We start from the raw sequence: 22,262 nt of genomic DNA, 5'->3' as shown, positions 1-22,262 counted from the left end.
AGGGCCAGCTCGGACCAGAGCGACAGGGTGATAACCCTAGAAGCCGAGGTCAAAAGGTTAGTAACGGCACAGGGGAGCCTAAGGGGGAAAATGGAGGACCAGGAAAATAGGTCCAGACGGCAGAACCTTAAAATAGTGTGTCTGCCAGAGGGGATAGAGGGCAGAGACCCAACAGGCTACATAACCTAAATGATGGGCAAGCTAGTGGGAAAGGAGGTATTCCCAAACCCACCAGAATTAGATAGGGCACACAGGCCATTCTGACCCAAGCCCAAAGCCGGGGACCAGCCCAGAGCAATTATTGCAAAGCTGCAGCGGTGCCAAGACCGGGAGAGAATCCTAAAGTGGGTCCGGCAAATGAAATAGAGCACGTGGGAAGGGAAGACCATAAGGGTGTATCAAGACATTGGGGCGGACCTGGCCAAAAAAAAGGAATGAATTTAACAAGGCGAAATCAGCCTGCACAAAAGCAAGGTAAAATTTGCTATTATTCCTGGCCAAACTCTGGGTAACATTTGAGGGAAAAAGAGCTGTATTTTAACACCCCAGCAGCGTCTGATGAGTTCGTTAGAGCGAACAAGTTGGGGGAGGAGCACATGCAACAACAATGAAAGACATGGGGACGGAAAAGGAAGGGAAAACCAGAACAAAGAGCGGAGGACAGATCGCAAAGGGACAATGGACTCATGAACTGGGCACATGTGTTTTATGCCTTGCGCGGGACTATGCTGTCTCGTTTCAGAGCTCGTCTCCTCTCTCAATGTAATGGGGGAGGAGTGGAGCGAGGGAAATAAGATGAGAAAAGTAAACAGGAGGGCGAGACAAGGGCCAGTAGGAGAAAGTTTAAACAGGGCCAGAACTGGGCGAATACTGGGAGGAGGGCCACCGTACTAACGAGGAGGGCCAGCATGGGAGGGCAGGAAGGAAGGAGGGCCGCGGCACGCCTCTCAGGGGAGGGGGAGCGCCTGGCACAAGGAAGGGAGAAGGGGGGGGGGGGAAAAGAGAGAGAACGCAGGGAGGGGACAAAGGGACAGGGGCTGGGGGGGGGGGGGGGTGGTGGGGGGGGAAAAGAGGAGTCTGGGGGAGAACGCAGAACAAAAGAGAAGCAAAAAGAAGGGTGAGATAGTGAAGCAGTACAGACATAGGCCTCAGCGGGCATGGAGCAGGGCGAGGAAGCAAGAGGGTGCCGCAAACAGCCACTCAAGAGGGCATCAGGGCGGAGGGAGACCCCGGAGCGCAGGGCGCACCCGCGTGGCGTGCACACAGCTGGTGGCCACATTTTGTGCCCCCTGAGCAAATGGAAACCCCCAAGCGTTGGGGCCCGACCCCAAGGTCAGAGCGGCGATCTTGGCCATTTTGGACAGCCGCCTAGCAAAGGGAAACCCCGGAGTGCAGGGGCGCATCCACCAGGTAAGTATGGGTGATCCCACAGGACCGGGGGGGCCAGAAACCCCCCACCAGGATTGATACCTGGAATGTAAGGGGACTCAACGGCCCAGTGAAAAGATCCAGAGTGTTCGCCCACCTAAGAAGCCTAAAAGCAGACATAATCTACCTACAAGAGACGCACCTGAGGGAGAAGGACCGACTGCTGGTAAGGAAGGGTTGGGTGGGACAGATGTACCACTCATGCTATGGGACGAGGGCTAGGGGGGTAGCAATATTCATTTGCAAAAGGACAAGGTTTAAGGGAACTAAGACAGTTACGGCCAAGGGGGTCGGTAGGTCATGGTCAGCGGTGTCCTGGAAGAGGCACCTGTTGTACTGGTAAATGTGTATGCTCCCAACTGGGACAACTCAGAATTCATAAAGAAGACCATGGCGGAAATCCCCGACCTTGACACACACCGACTAATTATGGGGGGGGGCGACTTTAACTGTGTGCTGGACCCACTGACCGACCGATTAAACCCCAGCGGGGAAAAAGTCTGCCATGGCTAGGGAGCTAGGGGCCGTCATGGAACAGATGGGGGCGGTGGACCCATGGAGGGTCCTGCACCCGGGAGTAAAGGAGTTCTCGTTCTTTTCGCAGTTGCACAAAGTATACCCGTCTCGACTTCTTTGCAGTGGGGAAATCGGTGCTTCCAGGGATCACAGGAACGGACTACTCCGCGATCGTTATCTCCGACCACGCTCCACATTATATGGATGTGAGGTTGGAGATAGGCCGGGCCCTTGTACATAGCCTACAAGGCAAGTAGCGATAGGGAAGAGAGGGTGGCCAGGCAACAGCTAGTGGACTCCATTCTGGAAGTCGATAGAAAGTACTCCGAGGCCCCGACCGTAGGGCTGCTGGCGGAGAGAAAAAAAAGCTGCAAATGGACTTTAACCTGCTATCCACTAAGAAAGCAGTATACCAACTCCGCCAGACACGGGGGGGGGGGGCCTTGTACGAACACAAGTCTGGCCGCCTATTGGCTCACCAGCTGAGAAAGCAGGCAGCCACGAGGGAAATAGCGCAGGTTATGGATAGCAAAGACAGACTGGTAACAGAACCAAAGGAGGTCAATCGGGCATTCAAGACCTTCTACCGGGGACTGTACACCTCCGAGCCCCCCGGCGGGGAAGCGGGAATGAAACAGTTCCTAGACAGACTGGAACTACCAGTGGTGGGGGAAGACAGACGGGGGGAGCTGGAAGCACCAATAGACGTGGGAGAAATCATGGAGAGCATCAGCTCCACGCAGGCGGGAAGGCACCGGGACCAGACGAATTCCCGGTGGACTTCTACAAAAAATTCGCACAAATCCTGGCCCCACACCTAAGGGACATGTTCATGGACTCACTGGCAGGGGGCACCCTGCCCCCAACGCTAGCGCAGGCCACAATCTCACTAATACCCAAAAAAGATAAAGACCTGACAGAATTTGGATCATACAGGTCCATTTCACTGCTGAACGTGGATGCGTAAAGATCCTGGCCAAAAGGCTGGAGGGCTGCGTACCAGAGGTGGTCGCAGAGGACCAAACGGGCTTTGTCAAGGGTAGCCAGCTCACAGCGAACATCAGCCGGCTGCTGAATGTGATAATGACCCCTCCCCATCCCGGGGAGAGAACACCAGAGGTGATAGTCTCCCTGGACGTAGAAAAGGCCTTTGACAGAGTCGAATGGAGCTACCTCCTCGAGGTGCTGGAACGGTTTGGGCTAGGAGCGGGATTCACTGCCTGGGTGAGGCTCCTGTACAACCCTCCCAAAGCGAGCGTCCGAACTAACACCACCAGCTCTGAATACTTCCAGCTACAGAGAGGAAGACAGGGCTGCCTCCTGTCCCCACTCTTGTTGGCGCTAGCGATCGAACCCCTGGCGATAGCCCTGCAGGACGCAAAAGTTGGAAGGGAATCCGGAGAGGAGACAGAGAGCACAGAGTCTCACTCTATGCAGGTGACCTGCTCCTCTATGTCTCGAAGCCACAGGAGGTACTGAAGGCAATACTGCAAATACTGAAAGAGTTTGGAACCTTCTCGGGCTACAAACATAACCTTGGCAAAAGCGAGGCATTCCCAGTGAACCCAAAAGGGGGAGGGACAGAGCTGAAGGGGCTCCCGTTCAAAACAGCCCAGAACAGATTCCGTTACCTAGGGATCCAAATAGCCAGAGACCGGACACAGATCCACAAGTGGAACCTGACCAGCCTGGTGGAGGAAGCAAGAAAAGACCTTCAACGGTGGGGCTTACTCCCATTCTCCCTGGCGGGAAGAGTGCAGACGATCAAGATGAACATACTGCCAAGGCCTTTTTCCAAAACATAGACAGACTAATCATGGCGTTTGGGTGGGGGGGGGGGGGGGGGGGGGGGGTAAGAACCCGAGAATTCCCAAACCAACACTGGAAAGAGGGAAAGTCAGAGGGGCCTGGCTCTACCGAACCTACAATACTACCACTGGGCAGCAACGGCAGAAAAGGTGAGGGGATGGGTACAAGAACCCGACACAGATTGGGTACAAATGGAGGAGGCATCCTATCAAGGAAAGCCCTCCGGGAGGCCCTGGCCACAGCAGCACTCCCATCCTCCTCAACAAAGGTACACAACGAGCCAAGTAGTAGCAGCCACGCTGAGAATGTGGACCCAGTTGAGACAGCATTTTGGGATAACCAAAATGTCCCCTATGGCCCCCATACGCGGCAATCACAGATTCCCCCCAGCCGTGCTAGATACCACCTTCAAAAGATGGGGGCACACTGGACGAACTGACAAGGAAGCGGAAACTAGCAAAAGGGCAGGAATTGAGACACCTCCAAATAAAGAATTTCCTCCACAAAGAGACAGTAGGGTACCCCGGGGCCCCAGAAACAACACTACTAGCGGACCTGATAGGCACAAGCAGCGAGAAGGGGGGGGCTATCTGGGAAAATATACGGACAGCTACTGGATAGAGCCTGAACACCACTGGACGGGACCAGACAAAAATGGGAGGACAAACTGGGGACAGAGGTAGAATGGGGACTCTGGAGCGAAGCACTGAGCAGGGTGAGTCAAATGAAGGACAAAATAAACCTCTCTGTAAAACAAAGCAAATTAGCGCGGGCAAGAAAATTGTAATGTATATGGGGCAGCACGGTAATACAAGTGGATAGCACTGTGGCTTCACAGCGCCAGGGTCCCAGGTTTGATTCCCCGCTGGGTCACTGTCTGTGCGGAGTCTGCACGTTCGCCCCGTGTGTGCGTGGGTTTCCTCCGGGTGCTCCGGTTTCCTCCCACAGTCCAAAGACGTGCAGGATAGGTGGATTGGCCATGATAAATTGCCCTTAGTGACCCAAAAAAAAATGATCAGGAGGAGTTATTGGGTTACAGGGATAGGGTGGAAGTGAGGGTTGGTGCAGACTCGTTGGGCCGTATGGCCTCTTTCTGCACTGTATGTTCTATGTTTATATAAGCAACAACTGTTTATAAATATGAGACAAGCCAATAAAATGATTTTCAAAAAAAAGAACTGAGTAATGTCCAGATGAACTGGAAGTGAAAAAAATTAATGAGAAACATGCATTTAAATATATCATCTGATGCTTTAAAGCTATTAAAATTCTTCACTTTAGGGAAAAGTAATGTAGGAGTTGTGAAAATTTTCAAGTACTTGGCCAATGTAGAAGGGTAATGTCAAGTAAGTTGCAAAGAAATATGAAAAACCAGTAAACCAGCATATGGAAATATAAATTCACTGCTGCATACTTACCTCCACAAATCATTCCATTGGATCGGTCACAATTGAAGTTATCACATTCGCAATATTCGCCCGAGATTATTTCATTAGGATTTTCCCTCTTTTTGCAGACACATTCCCCACAGATACAATCGCCATTGTCACTACAGATTAGAGATGCATTATCTTTTCGACATGAAAAATCCATATCTTCACTATTTACTTCATCAGTGCTGCATTCACAATATCGACCGATACGTCTGCCGTTACATCTGAAAATGAAGCATTTCACATTTCCAAGTTAGGGGACTGAAAAATACAGTACCAATTGATTTAAACAGCAGACAATCTAGTTTTTTCTTCACCTCATCCCATTGTATAAACCATGAGGACTGCAGTTGCACGGTGTTCTTATTTAATGGCACTGGCAAAATAGCCAACTTTCCCAATTTAGATCAACAAGTCTGAACAGGTCAATAATACAAATCTTTTGCAACACTGGTACTACCCAGTATTTCTACGGGCCTGCACAGGAAAAGGCTGATCATACTGGACAATGCATTGCCAGCTCATTTAATAAGTTAAGTTACTCCGTTCATGATGCAGTAGGGCTGGAATTTATGGAGCTCATACAAAAAGTTGGACAATTTTCTGGCAATTTGAAGAGGAACAGCTGCTAGCAAGACAAAAGGCAAAGGAGGTAACTATTCGAATAATTTTCGAATTGGGGCTACCCCTAGCTTATCTGTTCGTGCAGGGCACCCACAGTGGGATGCACTGGGTTCCTTGGGTACAGTTCAGGCTCAGCGTTTTGCAGGGTATTGGCATAAAGGCCCAAATGGCAGTGTTTGCCAGATTTAACTACAGGACATCACTCTACTGTTCAAAAATTAAGATCATACAGTATTAACTGTGTAGCTGAATAGAAAAGTTTTTTGCATTTGCATCATAAGCTATGAAGGATTATCATGCCAAATGATAATCAGAAGTAACGTAGAACTTTAAAATTACTCCATTTCCTGACAGTCCAAATTCCTGTATCTTCACTAAAAGGAAGATTTTCTATGTTAAGCAGAAGAGAAACAGTTTAATACGTACAAGTAGGCCATTCAGTCCCTAGAGACTGCTCCACCATTTAATAAGATCATGGCTGATCGGATAGTAACCAAATCCGCAGGCAACCCGCCTGCCTCCAATAACCTATCACCGCCTTGCTTGCCAAAAATCTATCAATCTCTGGCTTAAAGATATTCAAAGACTCTGCTTCCACCACTTTGTTCAAAGACTCAAGACCCTTGGTGAAGAAAAACTGCCTCATCTGTTTTAATGGGTGACCCCAGCATGACACCTAGTTCCAAATTTTCTCACAAGAGGAAACATCCTCTCCACATCCACCTTGTCAAGACCCTGTAGGATCTTGTATGTTTCAATCAAGTTGCCTCTTACTCTTCTATTTTTTTTATTTCTGGCTTAGCTACCTGCTACAAATATCAACTCCTTATCTAGTCATGCAAAGGGCTTTCAGGCAAATGACAGTTAACTGGATTCTATGGGAAGCAAGAGATGAAATTGCAGAGCCGTTGGCAATGATCTTTTCTTCCTCACTGTCAACAGGGGTGGTACCAGGGGATTGGAGAGTGGCGAATGTCGTGCCCCTGTTCAAAAAAGGGACTAGGGATAACCCTGGGAATTATAGGCCAGTTAGTCTTACTTCGGTGGTAGGCAAAGTCATGGAAAGGGTACTGAAGGATAGGATTTCTGAGCATCTGGAAAGACACGGCTTGATTAGGGATAGTCAGCATGGATTTGTGAGGGGTAGGTCTTGCCTTACAAGTCTTATTGAATTCTTTGAGGAGGTGACCAAGCATGTGGATGAAGGTAAAGCAGTGGATGTAGTGTACATGGATTTTAGTAAGGCATTTGATAAGGTTCCCCATGGCAGGCTTCTGCAGAAAGTAAGGAGGCATGGGACAGTGGGAAATTTGGCCAGTTGGATAACGAACTGACTAACCGATAGAAGTCAGAGAGTGGTGGTGGATGGCAAATATTCAGCCTGGATCCCAGTTACCAGTGGCGTACCGCAGGGATCAGTTCTGGGTCCTCTGCTGTTTGTGATTTTCATTAATGACTTGGATGAGGGAGTTGAAGGGTGGGTCAGTAAATTTGCAGATGATACGAAGATTGGTGGAGTTGTGGATAGTGAGGAGGGCTGTTGTCGGCTGCAAAGAGACATAGATAGGTTGTAGAGCTGGGCTGAGAAGTGGCAGATGGAGTTTAACCCTGAAAAGTGTGAGGTTGTCCATTTTGGAAGGACAAATATGAATGCGGAATACAGGGTTAACGGTAGAGTTCTTGGCAATGTGGAGGAGCAGAGAGATCTTGGGGTCTATGTTCATATATCTTTGAAAGTTGCCACTCAAGTGGATGGAGCTGTGAAGAAGGCCTATGGTGTGCTAGCGTTCATTAAAAGAGGGATTGAATTTAAGAGCCGTGAGGTGATGATGCAGCTGTACAAAACTTTGGTAAGGCCACATTTGGAGTACTGTGTACAGTTCTGGTTGCCTCATTTTAGGAAGCATGTGGAAGCTTTTGCAAAGGAGATTTACCAGGATGTTGCCTGGAATGGAGAGTAGGTCTTACGAGGAAAGGTTGAGGGTGCTAGGCCTTTTCTCATTAGAACGGAGAAGGATGAGGGGCAACTTGATAGAGGTTTATAAGATGATCAGGGGAATAGATAAGAGTAGTCAGAGACATTTTCCCCGGGTCGAACGAACCATTACAAGGGGACATAAATTTAAGGTGAATGGTAGATGATATAGGGGGGGGATGTCAGAGGTAGGTTCTTTACCCAGAGAGTAGTGGGGCATGGAATGCACTGCCTGTGGAAGTAGTTGAGTTGGAAACATTAGGGACCTTCAAGCAGCTATTGGATAGGTACATGGATTACAGTAAAATGATAGAGTGTAGATTTATTTGTTCTTAATGGCAGCACGGTAGCATTGTGGATAGCACAATTGCTTCACAGCTCCAGGGTCCCAGGTTCGATTCCGGCTTGGGCCACTGTCTGTGCGGAGTCTGCACATCCTCCCCGTGTCTGCGTGGGTTTCCTCCGGGTGCTCCGGTTTCCTCCCACAGTCCAAAGATGTGCAGGTTAGGTGGATTGGACATGATAAATTACCCTTAGTGTCCAAAATTGCCCTTAGTGTTGGGTGGAGGTGTTGACTTTGGGTAGGGTGCTCTTTCCAAGAGCCGGTACAGACTCAATGGGCCGAATGGCCTCCTTCTGCACTGTAAATTCAATGATAATCTATGATTAATCTAGGACAAAGGTTCGGCACAACATCGTGGGCCGAAGGGCCTGTTCTGTGCTGTATGTTTCTATGTTCTATGCCACTAAGGCAGTTTAATTAGGCTACTTACTTAAGGCTAGGTCAGAATCGGATTCTTACACTAAAATTGAACTTGAATTTACCAGTTGAATTTCCACTATGAACAAAATTCCCAATATAGTCACTTGGTCTGTTTCACTCAGGCTGAAATCTCCCCTCACTGATCGTGCACCTCTTACTGATGATGCTCTTTAAGAAGTGCTCCAATTGTGATCCTTCATCTTTCTGAAGAGCAATATCACCCAACATATTTACTCCTTTCCCCTCCAGATTCAGGCCGTCAACCTTCCTCTATGGTTAGGAGGCTACTGGAATCAGCATTTATTGCCCAATAGCCAAAGAAAGCCTTCTGGGAGATTATAAAACAATGTTTTACACTGACAATATTGAGTGAATTGGACCAGTTTGGACCTCTAGCATTATCAACCCCAGGCCAGGAAAGAGGGTGCTGGTGGGTAAATGCACACACACCATCTCTGCATGGTGGAGTGTAGAGGATGGCAACTCTACAGCTCCCAGGAGATGCTGTTGTTTTACTGGGGGTGGAGGAGTTGGTGCAGAGTGATGCGACTGCTCACTAGTAAAGCACCAGGAGTTGATGTAAAGGGTGACAATAGTGGTTGTGACAGAGGAAAGTAATAGCTCAGACCGCCAGAATATTTTTGAGGTTTTCATAAGTATGTAAAGTCACCAGAGTCCCAAGTTACTCTTGGGACTGCTTTCCCCTTTGAGGGGGAGGGATGACTGGTGGTGATTTAACTCGAGGATCACCACACCTCAGGCGAGGGACAAGGTTGAGAAGACAGGTCCTTCATGATCAACCTCAGCTGGTACGGGAATTGAACCTGTGCTGTTGGATTCGCTCTGAATCACAAACCAGCTGTCCAGCCAACTGAGCTAAACTGACCGTTGATTTTAGGTTGTGGTTTTAGGGTCTTATTTGAGTACAGGAGCAGGGATGTCTCTCTGCAATTATACAGGGCCTTAGGGAGATCATTCCTGGAATATTTTTCATTTTTAAAAATAAATTTAGAGTATCCTATTTTTTCCCAATGAAGGGGCAATTTAGCATGGCCAATCCACCTACCCTGCACATCTTTGGGTTGTTGGGGGGGGAGGGGCGAGACCCACGCAGACACAGGGAGAATGTGAAAACTCCACACGGACAGTGACCCGGAGCCTGGATTGAACCCGGGTACTTGGCCCCGTGAGGCAGCAGTGCTAACAACTGCACACCGTATCACTCCACACCTGGAATAGTACGTGTGGTTTTGGTCTCCTTATCTGAGGAAGGATGATCTTGCTATAGAGGGAGTGCAGCAAAGGTTTATCAGACCGATTCCTGGGATGGCAGGACTGACACAAGAGGAGAGGTCGAGTTGGTTAGGATATTTGCTGGTGTTCAGAAGAATAAGGGGAGAAGGGGGTGAGGGGGGGGGGGGAATTCAGAAATCTATACAATTTTAACACGACTAGACAGGATAGATGCAAGAAGGATGGTGGGGAAATCCATAATCAGGGGTCACAGTCTGAGGATATGGGGTTGACTATTTAGGACTGGCGCGAAGAGATATTTCTTCACCCAGAGTGGTGTACCTGTGGAATTCTCTACCACAGGAAGCAGTTTTCATGAAGGAGTTAGATACAGCTCTTGGGATGACAGGGATCAAAGGATGTGGGGGGGGGGGGGGGGGGGAAGAATAGTGGGTAGGAACAGGCTACTGTTGGATAGTCAGCCATGATCATAGTGAATGGTGGAGCAACTTCGAAGGTCCAAATGGCCTTCTCCTGCTCCTATTGTCTATGTTTCTATGACTATTTGCGTGCCAAACAGTAGAAGCAGCAAGCGCTAGACAAAAGTCAAGTAATTCGACAACCAATGGATTGGATCTAAGCTCTGCAGTCCTGACACATCCAATTGTGAATGGTTGTGGACAATTAAACAACACATTGGAGGAGACGGCTCCACAAATATCCCCATCCTCAATGAAGAACACACCCAGCACATCAGTCCAAAGTATAAGGATAGGGACTGGTTTAGCACACGGCTAAATCGCTGGCATTGAAAGCAGACCAAGGCAGGCCAGCAGCACGGTTCAATTCCGTACCAGTCTGCCCGAACAGGCGCTGGAATGTGGCGACTAGGGGCTTTTCACAGTAACTTCATTTGAAGTCTACTTGTGACAATAAGCGATTTATTTCATTTCATTTCACAAAGCATTTACAACAATCATCAGCCAGAAGTGCAGAGTGCCTCTGCCAGAGCTCCCCAATATTATAAATGCCTGTCTTCAGTCAATTTAATCCTTTCCATGTGATATCAAGAAATTGCCGAAGGTCCTGCATTGCAAAGACAGTGGACCATGACAATATCCTGGCAATAGCAATGAGGGCCTGTGCTTCAAAACCTGCTGCGCCCCAGCTAAGCTGTTCCAGTGTAGCTACAACAGTGACATCTAACTAACAATGCAAAAAGTTGCTCATCCTGTAACATATAAAGCAGGATAAATCCAACCATGCCAATTTATCGCCCCATCAGTCCACTCCCGATAATCAGTAAGTGATGGAAAGGGTTTTCAACAGTGCTAACAAGTGGCACTTGCTTAGAAATAACCTATTCATAGATGTTCAGTTTGGTTCGGTCAGGACCACGCAACTCCTGATCTCATTACAGCCTTGGTTCACACATGGATAAAACACTCCAGAGGAGGACAGCAAGAAGTCTTACGACACCAGATTAAAGTCCAACAGGTTTGTTTTGAATCACTAGCTTTCGGAGCACTGCTCCTTCCTCCGGTGAATGAAGAGGTGGGTTCCAGAAACATATATATAGACAAAGTCAAAGATGCAATACAATACTTTGAATACCGGAGCACCCAGAGGAAACCCATGCAGACATGGGGAGAACGTTCAAACTCCACCCAGGGCTGGAAGGAAGGTCATTGTGACCATCCTTCCATCACAAGGTCAGAAACAGGTATGTTCGCTGATGATTGCACAATGTCACTATCATTTGCGACTCCTGAGATACTGAAGCTGTCAATGTTCCAATGCTGCAAGGCCTGAACAATATCCAGGTTTGGGCTGACAAGTTGCAAGTAACATTCATAACACACGTGCTAGGCAGTAACCATCTCCAACAAGAATCTAACTATCACCCTTTGACATTCAATGGTATTACCAACACTGAATACCCACTATCAATATCCGGGGTGGGGGGGGGGGGTTAACATTGCCCAGAAACTGAACTTGACTGCCCATATAAATACTGTGCCTACTGGTGGACAGCACGGTGGTTAGCACAGCTGCTTCACAGCATCAGGGACTGAGTTTGAACGATCCCCCCATGTCTGCTGAGATTCCTCTGGGTGCCCCGGTTTCCTGCCACAGTCCAAAGATGTGCAGGTTAGATTGTTTGGCGATGCTAAATTGTCCCTTAGTGTCTCAAGATGTGCAGGTTAGGTGGGGTTATAGGGAAAGGAAGGAGAGGGCCAAGAATAGGTGCTCTTTCAGATGGTCGTGCAGACTCGATAGGCTGAATGGCCTCCTTCTGCACTGTAGGAATTCTATGGCTAATTGAAAGAAGACAAGCTGCCACAAGAACCATTAATTTCCTATTTTGAAAACAGCAAATTATGCTGAGAAATCACAACATTCTGAATCCGACATTGTATCAGTTAAATAACAAAGATGACAATAGAAACATTAAAGATGTCCATTTTACTGTGTTTTTATTCATTGCTGTACCTGTAGTAAGCATACACACTTAACAATTGGTTCTTGAACAAGCTGATCACCTACCTGCAAGCTCCACATTCAAATGTTCCATTACCCTGGTGACAGTCTGGGCTGTTTGGAATTCCCATCTTATGACACTCACATTCACAAACAAACTCCAGATTCACTTCTACTTTCTCATTAAATCCCAGAGGTTTGATTTGAATAGTTGCTTTCTCTCCTTTATTTGGGCATTTCTTTGCAGTGACACTTATGTTGAAGCTCACCTAAAATATACAGATGCACAGCAAGTTTATTTTCATTCTAAGATACTTCCAATTCAGGTATTATTGCACATTGCTTCAATGAAAAAGATATCAGTTTGCATGAGCTTCAGATGTGAAGATCGCCTGATTTCATCATGTAGCCGAGGTGCCGTTAGAGGTTATTGGACTTGGTGGAGGGGGTGAGTGATAGCAGGGAAGAGAAGAGGAAGAGTACAGTGACTAATGATTGCAGTATGTTCTTGCATTTTCTCGTTAGAGTTTGTACAGTTCTAAGAGCCAGGATGAGAAAAAGTAGATAACTTCCAAGGACAAAACAAGTACAGTAGGTTACACTGAATCAAGACTTAATTTTATTTCTGTATTAGTTACAAAGCTGTGTTCAGCATTTCTACCATGTACAATTGTTCTATTAAACTAGATCCACAAACTACTAACCCACAATCTATTTGGAAAGGAGGAATTACATCACTGTCAAATGTGTACATTTTTCAGAAACGACCACAAATTTGAAAGGATTTTAACATGAATATTTTTCAACCAATGTGCTCCTTATGAAATTTCCATATTCTGTACATTGAGTAATGTCAGCTGTAGAGAACATCTATTTATAGCATCAAATTTTTAAGGTAAGATATAGCAGTTAGATGCAGAGTAGAGCGAGATGCAGAATAAAGCTCCCTTAACTGATCAGTCCCAACTTCAAAAAAGCTATTTTTCTATACCAGCTATCCCATAGCCTTTTAACAAGATATTGATTTCCTGGTAAATTAGGGGCACTTTTGTGCTGGAACCTAAATCAATCGGAGCTAGATAGAAACTGGCCAAATTCATTGAACACAGGACCTCTACATCCAACAGAGAATACTTTACAACCCGCAAGGAAGATTGTCATTCCAATGTTCTTGCGGCAGGAGGCACAGTGGTTAGCACGGCGGCCTCATAGCGCCAAAGATCCGAGTTTGATTCGGACCTCAGGTGACTGTCTTGTGGAGTTTGCATATTCTCCCCGTGTCTGGGTGGGTTTCCTCCAGGTGCTCCAGTTTTCTCCCACAGTCCAAAGATGTGGTTAGGTGGACTGGCCATGCTAAATTGTCCCTAGGTCATGTTACAGGGATAGGGTGGAGGATTGGGCCTAGGTAGGGTGCTTTTTCAGAGGGCCAGTGCAGACCCGACGGGTCGACTGGCCTCCTTCTGCACTGTAGGGATTCTATGGCTGGCTTTGCAACTAAAAAGACTTAACTCAGGGAGAGATTATTTCAACAATTTGAGGGGTAATATGGCCAGGCAAATTGTCCTCAAGGACTGAAAGACAGCAATGTAATGGAGCAGTGGTTGGCCTTCAGAGAGGAGATGGTTCATGAACTGACTAGGTACATTCCTTCTTGAGGGAAAAGGGGGCAGCCAAAGCTTCCTGGATGTCAAAGGAGTGAGACAACAGATGGAACAGATAAAGGAGGCATATGACAGATGTCAGCTTGAAAAAACAAGAGGAGAATATGGCCAAATATAAAAAACGTAGAGATGGTGCAAAGGAAATAAAAGGGGCAAAGAGACAATCTGAGAATAGATTCACAGCTAACAAAAGGGAATTCAAATGTTTTTCAGAAACATATTAATAGTAAGAGGGTTGTATCACAGGAGCCATGCGACCAATTGGCGACCAAAATGAAGAATTATTTTTGGAGAAAGAAATGCATGGATGAGGAACTAAACAAATGCTTTGCATCGGTGTTTAGAAAAACAATTTCACCAAAGCAAACCAAGGTTGCCAGGATATTGGATGAGACATTTAAAAACAGAAAGGCACTAGGAAGTCTAGCAGAACTTAGAAGTAGATAAGTTGTCTGAACAGAACACATGCTGAGGGAAACAAAAACAGAAACTGTGGAGCTGACCACAATCTTGTAATCCTCAGATACAGGGTGTGTCGAAGAACTGGGGTTTGCAAACAATACACCCTTGTTCAAATGAAAGGGAGAAGAAGAAACCTGGGAATGACAAGTAGGGAAGCTTTCAGCAAAAGTAACCCGTCAGAAAATTACAGCCACTTGGACAAGCAAAGACTGTAACAAATTGAAGGGCAAATTGTGTTTGATTAAATTGATTGAGTTTTTGATGGGGCAACAGAAGGTAGATGGGGGAATGGAGTTGATGTTGTGCATATGGACTTTCAAAAGGTATCTGATAAAGTATCACATATTAGGCAGCAATTTTGGTGATAGCCCTATGAGATAAAAAGGCTTAGTAACAGGACGATACAGAATTGGTTAGGGAATAGAAAACGGTTGTGGCGTTTTTCCAGACGTGGGAGTCATAGTGTCATACAGCACAGAAAGAGGCTCTTCAGCCCACCATGTCTATGCCGACCATCAAATACCAACCTACACTAATCCCATTTACCAGCACTTGGTCCATAGCCTGCTATGCCTTGGTGATTTAAGTGCTCAGCCAGATGCCTCTTAAATGTTGCAAGAGTACCTGCCTCCACCACCCATTGAAGGCCAGAGATAGGTGGAATTGACAATGTTGTTGTGGACAGAAAGACACTCTGGGCTAGTGCGCAGTCAATTCCAGCTCCACTTGACCCCGAGTTGCAACACAGGTAAAATAAGATTTTATTTAAAATACCAGAGGTCTTTGTCTGAGCCCAATAAACTGCAATCATCAAGTTTGTAACTTTAACACAAATAATCTTTTATTATCTACAGTATTATAATTAAACAGACAATGTAACTGAGTATCTAATATCCCTTTCCCTGTACGGACATAAAAATTGAGACATTTCTTCACCCAAAGAGTGGTGAGCCTGTGGAATTCATTACCACAGGAAGTAGTTGATGCTAAAACATTGAATATATTCAAGAGGCGGCTAGATATATCAAAGGCTATGGGGGAGAAAGCAGGTATAGGCTCTTGAGTTGGATGATCATGATGAATGGCGGAGCAAGCTCGATGGGCCTAAAGGCCTCCACCTGCTCCTACCTTATATGTTACACACACACACACACACACACCCCACAGTGGGGGGGAAAAGGGTGGTGGAAAGGAAAAGAAAACAATAAAAGGATAAAGATCTTTGATGCACTGTGGATGATTTCTAGTTTGTGTCTTTCTGAAGTTCAGCTTTCGTTTTGATACTTCTTCCTTTTAAGCTGGAGGTGGTTCTCTCTGGCAAGGTTGTTTATTTTCTCTGCAGACACAGCATCATTCCAAGTTCACAGCAAAGGATGTGTTGGGCACACCCTGCTTTCAGAATAAAGCAGTTCTCAACTTCACTAAACAGCAGACAGAGAGCGAGAATGTTCTTTCACTTCCAAGGTCTAAACTCTTCCGCTTGCACCTGAAGCAGTTCTTGATTTAATGCACGGCTTTCTCCTCCACCTGTATTTTGCACTCCGCCTCAGCCAACAAACAAACAAAGAACAAAGAAATGTACAGCACAGGAACAGGACCTTCGGCCCTCCAAGCTCGTGCCGACCATGCTGCCCGACTAAACTACAATCTTCTACACTTCCTGGGTCCGTATCCTTCTATTCCCATCCTATTCATATATTTGTCAAGATGCCCCTTAAATGTCCCTATCGTCCTTGCTTCCACTACCTCCTCCGGTAGCGAGTTCCAGGCACCCACTACCCTCTGCGTAAAAAACTTGCCTCGTACATCAACTCTAAACCTTGCCCCTCTCACCTTAAACCTATGCCCCCTAGTAATTGACCCCTCTACCCTGGGGAAAAGCCTCTGACTATCCACTCTGTCTATGCCCCTCATAATTTTGTATACCTCTATCAGGTCTCCCCTCAACCTCCTTCGTTCCAGTGAGAACAAACCGAGTTTATTCAACCGCTCCTCATAGCTAATGCCCTCCATACCAGGCAACATTCTGGTAAATCTCTTCTGCACCCTCTCTAAAGCCTCCACATCCTTCTGGTAGTGTGGCGACCAGAATTGAACACTATACTCCAAGTGTGGCCTAACTAAGGTTCTATACAGCTGCAACATGACTTGCCAATTCTTATACTCAATGCCCCGGCCAATGAAGGCAAGCATGCCGTATGCCTTCTTGACTACCTTCTCCACCTGTGTTGCCCCTTTCAATGACCTGTGGACCTGTACTCCTAGATCTCTTTGACTTTCAATACTCTTGAGGGTTCTACCATTCACTGTATATTCCCTACCTGCATTAGACCTTCCAAAATGCATTACCTCACATTTGTCCGGATTAAACTCCATCTGCCATCTCTCCGCCCAGTTGCAGTTTGGTCTGAGCCAGTTCCAGCTCCAATTCCTGCAGTTGTTTTTTTTTTTTATATAAACTCTTTTCCTTTATCTTGATATTGATTTGAAATACCCTTAGATGAATTGACAATTTTAAATGGCCCACCTTTGTTAAAAGTTCTCTGCAGCGATCACACTCTTCAAATTTGGTGGCACGGTAGCACAGTGGTGAGCACTGTTGCTTCACAGCTCCAGGGACCCAGGTTCAATTCCCAGCTTGGGTCACTGTCTGTGCGAAGTCTGCACATTCTCCCAGTGTCTGCGCGGGTTTCCTCTGGGTGCTCTGGTTTCCCCCAATAGGTCCTGAAATACATGCTTGCTTGGTGAATTGGACATTCTGAATTCTCCCTCGGTGCACCCGAACAGACGCCGTAGTGTGGCGACTAGGGGATTTTCACAGTAACTTCATTATAGTGTTAATGTAAGCCTACTTGAGACACTAATAAAGATTATTCAACCTGCTTCAGAATTTTCAGAAGGGGCTTTTCACAGTAACTTCATTGAAGCCTACTTGTGACAATAAGCGATTATTATTTTGTGCCAATTCAGCTTTATTTCCAAACTTGCATTCCCAGTGATTTGGGAGCAGATTTGTTTGTATGCAATGTTCATCTTGGCTTCTGATTCTCATTTTCATTATGCGCACATTTCACTCTTAGTCCATTTGTCCCGTGTAGACAATGCTCCATCAGAATTCCAACCTTGAGTTCCAGTCGACTGACATGATCGAATGGTGGAGCAGAGTTGATGGACCAAATGGCCTAATTCTGCTCCTATATCTCATGAACACATCAGAGTTCTTCCTCAACCACTGCAGTTTTTGTTTCTGTCAGAATAACTTTCTCTTGTTGAAGAGAATCACAATCATTTAGTCCATTGCTCTACTTTTGCAATTCATTTAGTTTATCCATTCCGGAGTTTCTTCCAAGGTGAATCCATCCTTCTAACAGCATTTGATAATGATCTCTCCCTTCTCACGCTTTACATGTTTTCAGAGAACTGACACATTCTTTTTTTGTTGTTGCAACAAACTCCACTTCTATGTTTCTTATTTCTTCCTTCTGGTTGTATTTATTGGATAATTCTCCTGAATTGCCATCTTGTTCCAACAGTTGTGTTCTCTCTTTGGGATTGTCCATTGCCAAGTCTTCCTCAGCATTCTCAAACATCAGACAGTTTCTGCTTCTCTGCAGAATGCCAATTTCTCCAGTTCATTTGTGTATTCCACACAACTGGTAGTTCGATCATTCAATTGGATCTGTATAGAATTCCGAATAATGGGTGTGGCAAATTATACCTCCGTTCTGATTTCTGCTTCAACAGTATTTTTGTTTCTAATTTAGGTACCCAATTATTTTTTTCCAATTAAGGGGCAATTTAGTGTTGCCAATCCACCTACCCTGCACATCTTTGGGTTGTGGAGGTGAAACCCACGCAGGCAAAGGGAGAATGAGCAAACTCCACACAGACAATGTCGTGGAGTCAGAAACAAAATCCCGTCCTCAGCGACATGCGGCAGCAGTGCTAACCACTGCGCCTCTGCCTCAACAGTATGGTGACTCTTGCAGTAGATATAACATAGAACTTTACGGTGCAGTACAGGCCCTTCGGCCCTCGATGTTGCGCCGACCTGTGAAACCACTCTAAAGCCCATCTACACTATTCCCTTATTGTCCATATGTCTATCCAATGACCATTTGAATGCCCTTACTGTTGGCGAGTCCACTACTGTTGCAGGCAGGGCATTCCACGCCCTTACTACTCTCTGAGTAAAGAACCTACCTTTGACATCTGTCTTATATCTATCTCCCCTCAATTTAAAGCTATGCCCCCTTGTGCTAGACATCACCATCCGAGGAAAAAGGCTCTCACTGTCCACCCTATCCAATCCTCTGATCATATTGTATGCCTCAATTAAGTCACCTCTTAACCTTCTTCTCTCTAACGAAAACAGCCTCAGGTCCCTCAGCCTTTCCTCATAAGATCTTCCCTCCATACCAGGCAACATTCTGGTAAATCTCCTCTGCACCCTTTCCAATGCTTCCACATCCTTCCTATAATGCGGCGACCAGGATTGCACGCAATACTCCAAATGCGGCCGCATCAGAGTGTTGTATAGCTGCAACATGACCTCATGGCTCCTAAACTCAATCCCTCTACCAATAAAAGCTAACACACCGTACGCCTTCTTAACAACCCCTTCACCCTGGGTGGCAACTTTCAGGGATCTATGTACATGGACACGGACTATTAGCCCAGTACTCAGTCTTCCTGTTATTCCTTCCAAAATGAATCACCTCACACTTTTCTGCATTAAACTACATTTGCCACCTCTCAGCCCAGCGCTGCAACTTATCTATGTCCCTCTGTAACTTGTAACATCCTTCCGCACTGTCCACAACTTCACCGACTTTACTGTCATCTGCAAATTTACTCACCCATCCTTCTACGCCCTCCTCCAGGTCATTTATAAAAATGACAAACAGCAGTGGCCCCAAAACAGATCCTTGTGGTACACCACTAGTAACTGGACTCCAGTCTGAACATTTCCCATCAACCACCACCCTTTGTCTTCTTCCAGCTAGCCAATTTCTGATCCAAACTGCTAAATCACCCTGAATCCCATGCCTCCGTATTTTCTGCAGTAGCTTACCATGGGGAACCTTATCAATCGCTTTACTGAAATCCATATACACCACATCAACTGCTTTACCCTCATCCACCTGTTTGGAGCAGAATTAGGCTACTTGGCCCATCGAGTCTGCTCCGCCATTCAATCATGGCTGATATTTTCTCATCCCCATTCTCCTGCCTTCTCCCCATAACTCTGATCCCCTCATGAAGCTGTAATGTTCTATGTTCTATGTCTTACAGTCTTATGACCAACCTCTCGAAGCACTTCATTACCACTGAAGTCAGGGTAGTCATTGAGGCACTTTGCCTGGTTCTTCTACGATGGTGGTCTTCTTGAAGTAGGTGGGGGCCTCGGAGCGGATAGGGACAGGTTAAAGATGTCCATGCAGGCTCCGAGTGCATGACCTGGGATCCCGCCCAGACCCGTCACCTTCCGAGAGTTCACCTTCAGGAAGACCGATCTGACTTCGGAAGCTGTGATGGTGGGTATGGGTGTGTTGTGGGCTGCTGGGGCACTAGACAGCGGATCATTGGTTTCCTGCTCGAACCGAGCATAGAATGCACTGAGCTCATCAGAGAGGGGTGCGCTGCTGCTGGAGATACTGCTCAGCTTCACTATGTAGCCCGTTATGTTGTTTCGGCCATTCCACAGCCACCGAGAGTCTGTAACGCTAGTCTGTGACTCTCGCTTGGCCTGATATTCTATATTGGCATCTCGGATGGTTTTGAGGAGGTTGTACCTGGATTTCTTGTATAGGTCAGGGTCGCCTGACTTGAACGCCTCAGACCTGTCCTTCAGTAGGGAGTCAATCTCACGATTGAGCCATGGTTTCCGGTTGGGGAACGTATGTACTGCTTTCTTTGGCACGCAGTCGTCCACACATTTGCTGACAAAGTCTGTGATGGTGGTGGCATACTCATTTAAGTTGGTGGCTGAGTTCTTAAATATGGTCCAGTCCACTGTCTCTAAGCAGTGGAGCAGGAGCTCTACTGTTTCCTCGGACCAGCACTGCACGACCTTCTCAGCTGGATTCTCCCACTTGAGTTTCTGCTTGTATGCCGGGAGAAGGAGCACCATCTTATGGTCAGATTTTCCAAAGTGCCTTGATTTTTGAGTAGCAGTGGTCAAGTGTTGTCGCCCCTGGTGGGACAGGAGATGCGTTGGTGGAATTTTGGCAGTACGCTCTTGAGGTTGAGGTTGGCCTTGTTGAAGTCCCTGGCCATGATGAACAAGGCCTCCGGGTGTTCTGTTTCGTAGTTGTTTATAACTGTGTATACTTCGTCCAGCTCCTTCACTTTCGCTGGGGTGGAATGTAGGCCGTTGTGATAATGGCTGAAGTGAACTCACGTGGAAGGTAGTATGGGCTGCACGTCACGATCAGCTATTCCAGGTCTGGGAGCAGCAGTAAGTCGCCAGGGTCGCCACATCCACATCTTCCCTTGGACTCTGGGAGAAGCTACGACCTTCACTCCTGCCAAACATTCCCCCAAAGCAATCTACGCCATCTTCTGGTAACTTCTCAACCACTCTGACAATTACTGGGCCTGATAATAAATCACACTCCAATTGTAACCTATACAATGGAACTAGGATAGAATCTCCACTTATCTCATTCACCAACACCTTAGCTTTCATGGAACTCCCTGGAGGCAAAACCAAATCGCTCTCCAGTGAGAGAGTTTGCATACTGCCTGCACCCCTTAAAATGTACAGCTTTGGCTGCATCATTGAATGAAAATGGGTTGAACTTCCCTTTGGACAAAAACCCGGACATATCTCCCATCTATTTCATTCGCCAACCTGCTCCCATAGCAGTGCTTGCCTAGTGTCCTAGTTCTACATAGAGCTACTGTCTGCCCTGTAGTATTCTTCACTTTTGTTCCCCTTTCAGAATCCTTCTTATGAATCCCAACAAGTCCCATGGGCTTTCCTTGCAACTTCCAATATGCTAAACAAACGTGTCCCAATTTATTGCAATTAGGTCTTCAAAGCTCAACTCCACCATAACTACCTTCCTTCCTGGTCGGAGGAGGGGGAGGGGGGATCTTGGAACATTCCCAGCTATGCATTCCCAGCTATGCATTCCTGCCTTCCTTTCACTCTCCCAATTCCTATTCTTTGAAAAATTATGGGACAAAGGCTTAAATTTATGGATGAGCTCAATGTTAGCCTGCTTGTCCAACAGTATAACTCTTTGGTCTTTAACATGAGTTCTTATCACAGAAGGTAATGAAGTGTTGAATTCTTGCAAGAGAATGATTTCTCTCAGATTCCCATAGGTAGTTTATGGGGAGGCAATGGCGTGGTGGTATTGTCTAGTAATCCAGAGACTCAGAGTCATGCTCTGGGGACGCAGGTTCAAATCCCGCCATGGCAGATGCCGAAATTTGAATTCAATAAAAAAAATCTGGTGTTAAAAGTCCAGTGATGACCATGAAACCATTATCGATTGTTGTAAAAAAAACATATGGGCAGCACAGTGGTTAGCACTGCTGCCTCACGGCACCAACGTCCCAGGTTCGATCCCGGCTCTGGGTCACTGGCCGTGTGTAGTTTGCGCATTCTCCCGTTTTTGCATGGGTTCTGTCCCCACTACCGAAAGATGTGCAGGGTAGGTGGACTGACGACGTTAAATTGCTCCTCAATTGGAAAAATTGAATTGGGTACACTAAATTAAAAGAAAAAGTAAAAACCCATCTGGTTCACTGATGTCCTTTAGGGAAGGAAATCTGTCGTCCTTACCTGGTCTGGCCTACATGTGACTCCAGATCCACAGCAATGTAGTGGACTCTTAAATGCCTTCAGAGATGGGCAATAAATG

The 22,262-nt window shown here is 46.5% G+C and overlaps 1 protein-coding gene across 4 annotated transcripts in view; it reads right to left on the bottom strand.

Moving 5' to 3' along the window:
* The window catches only part of LOC140424847 (integrin beta-1-like), a 169,610-nt gene that overhangs the window by 36,551 nt on the left and 110,797 nt on the right, over positions 1-22,262 (bottom strand). For all 4 annotated transcript variants that reach the window (XM_072508341.1, XM_072508340.1, XM_072508339.1 and 1 more), the window contains exons 11-12: positions 12,329-12,531; positions 5,172-5,410 (exon numbers count right to left, since the gene is read on the bottom strand). In XM_072508341.1, the coding sequence (XP_072364442.1) occupies positions 5,172-5,410; positions 12,329-12,531 (442 nt within the window). The remainder of the gene's footprint in view (positions 1-5,171; positions 5,411-12,328; positions 12,532-22,262) is intronic.

Source organism: Scyliorhinus torazame, chromosome 6, assembly GCF_047496885.1.
Source record: "Scyliorhinus torazame isolate Kashiwa2021f chromosome 6, sScyTor2.1, whole genome shotgun sequence".
In the NCBI taxonomy this organism is placed as follows: Eukaryota; Metazoa; Chordata; class Chondrichthyes; order Carcharhiniformes; family Scyliorhinidae; genus Scyliorhinus; species Scyliorhinus torazame.
This window is presented reverse-complemented; position numbering and strand designations above follow the sequence as displayed.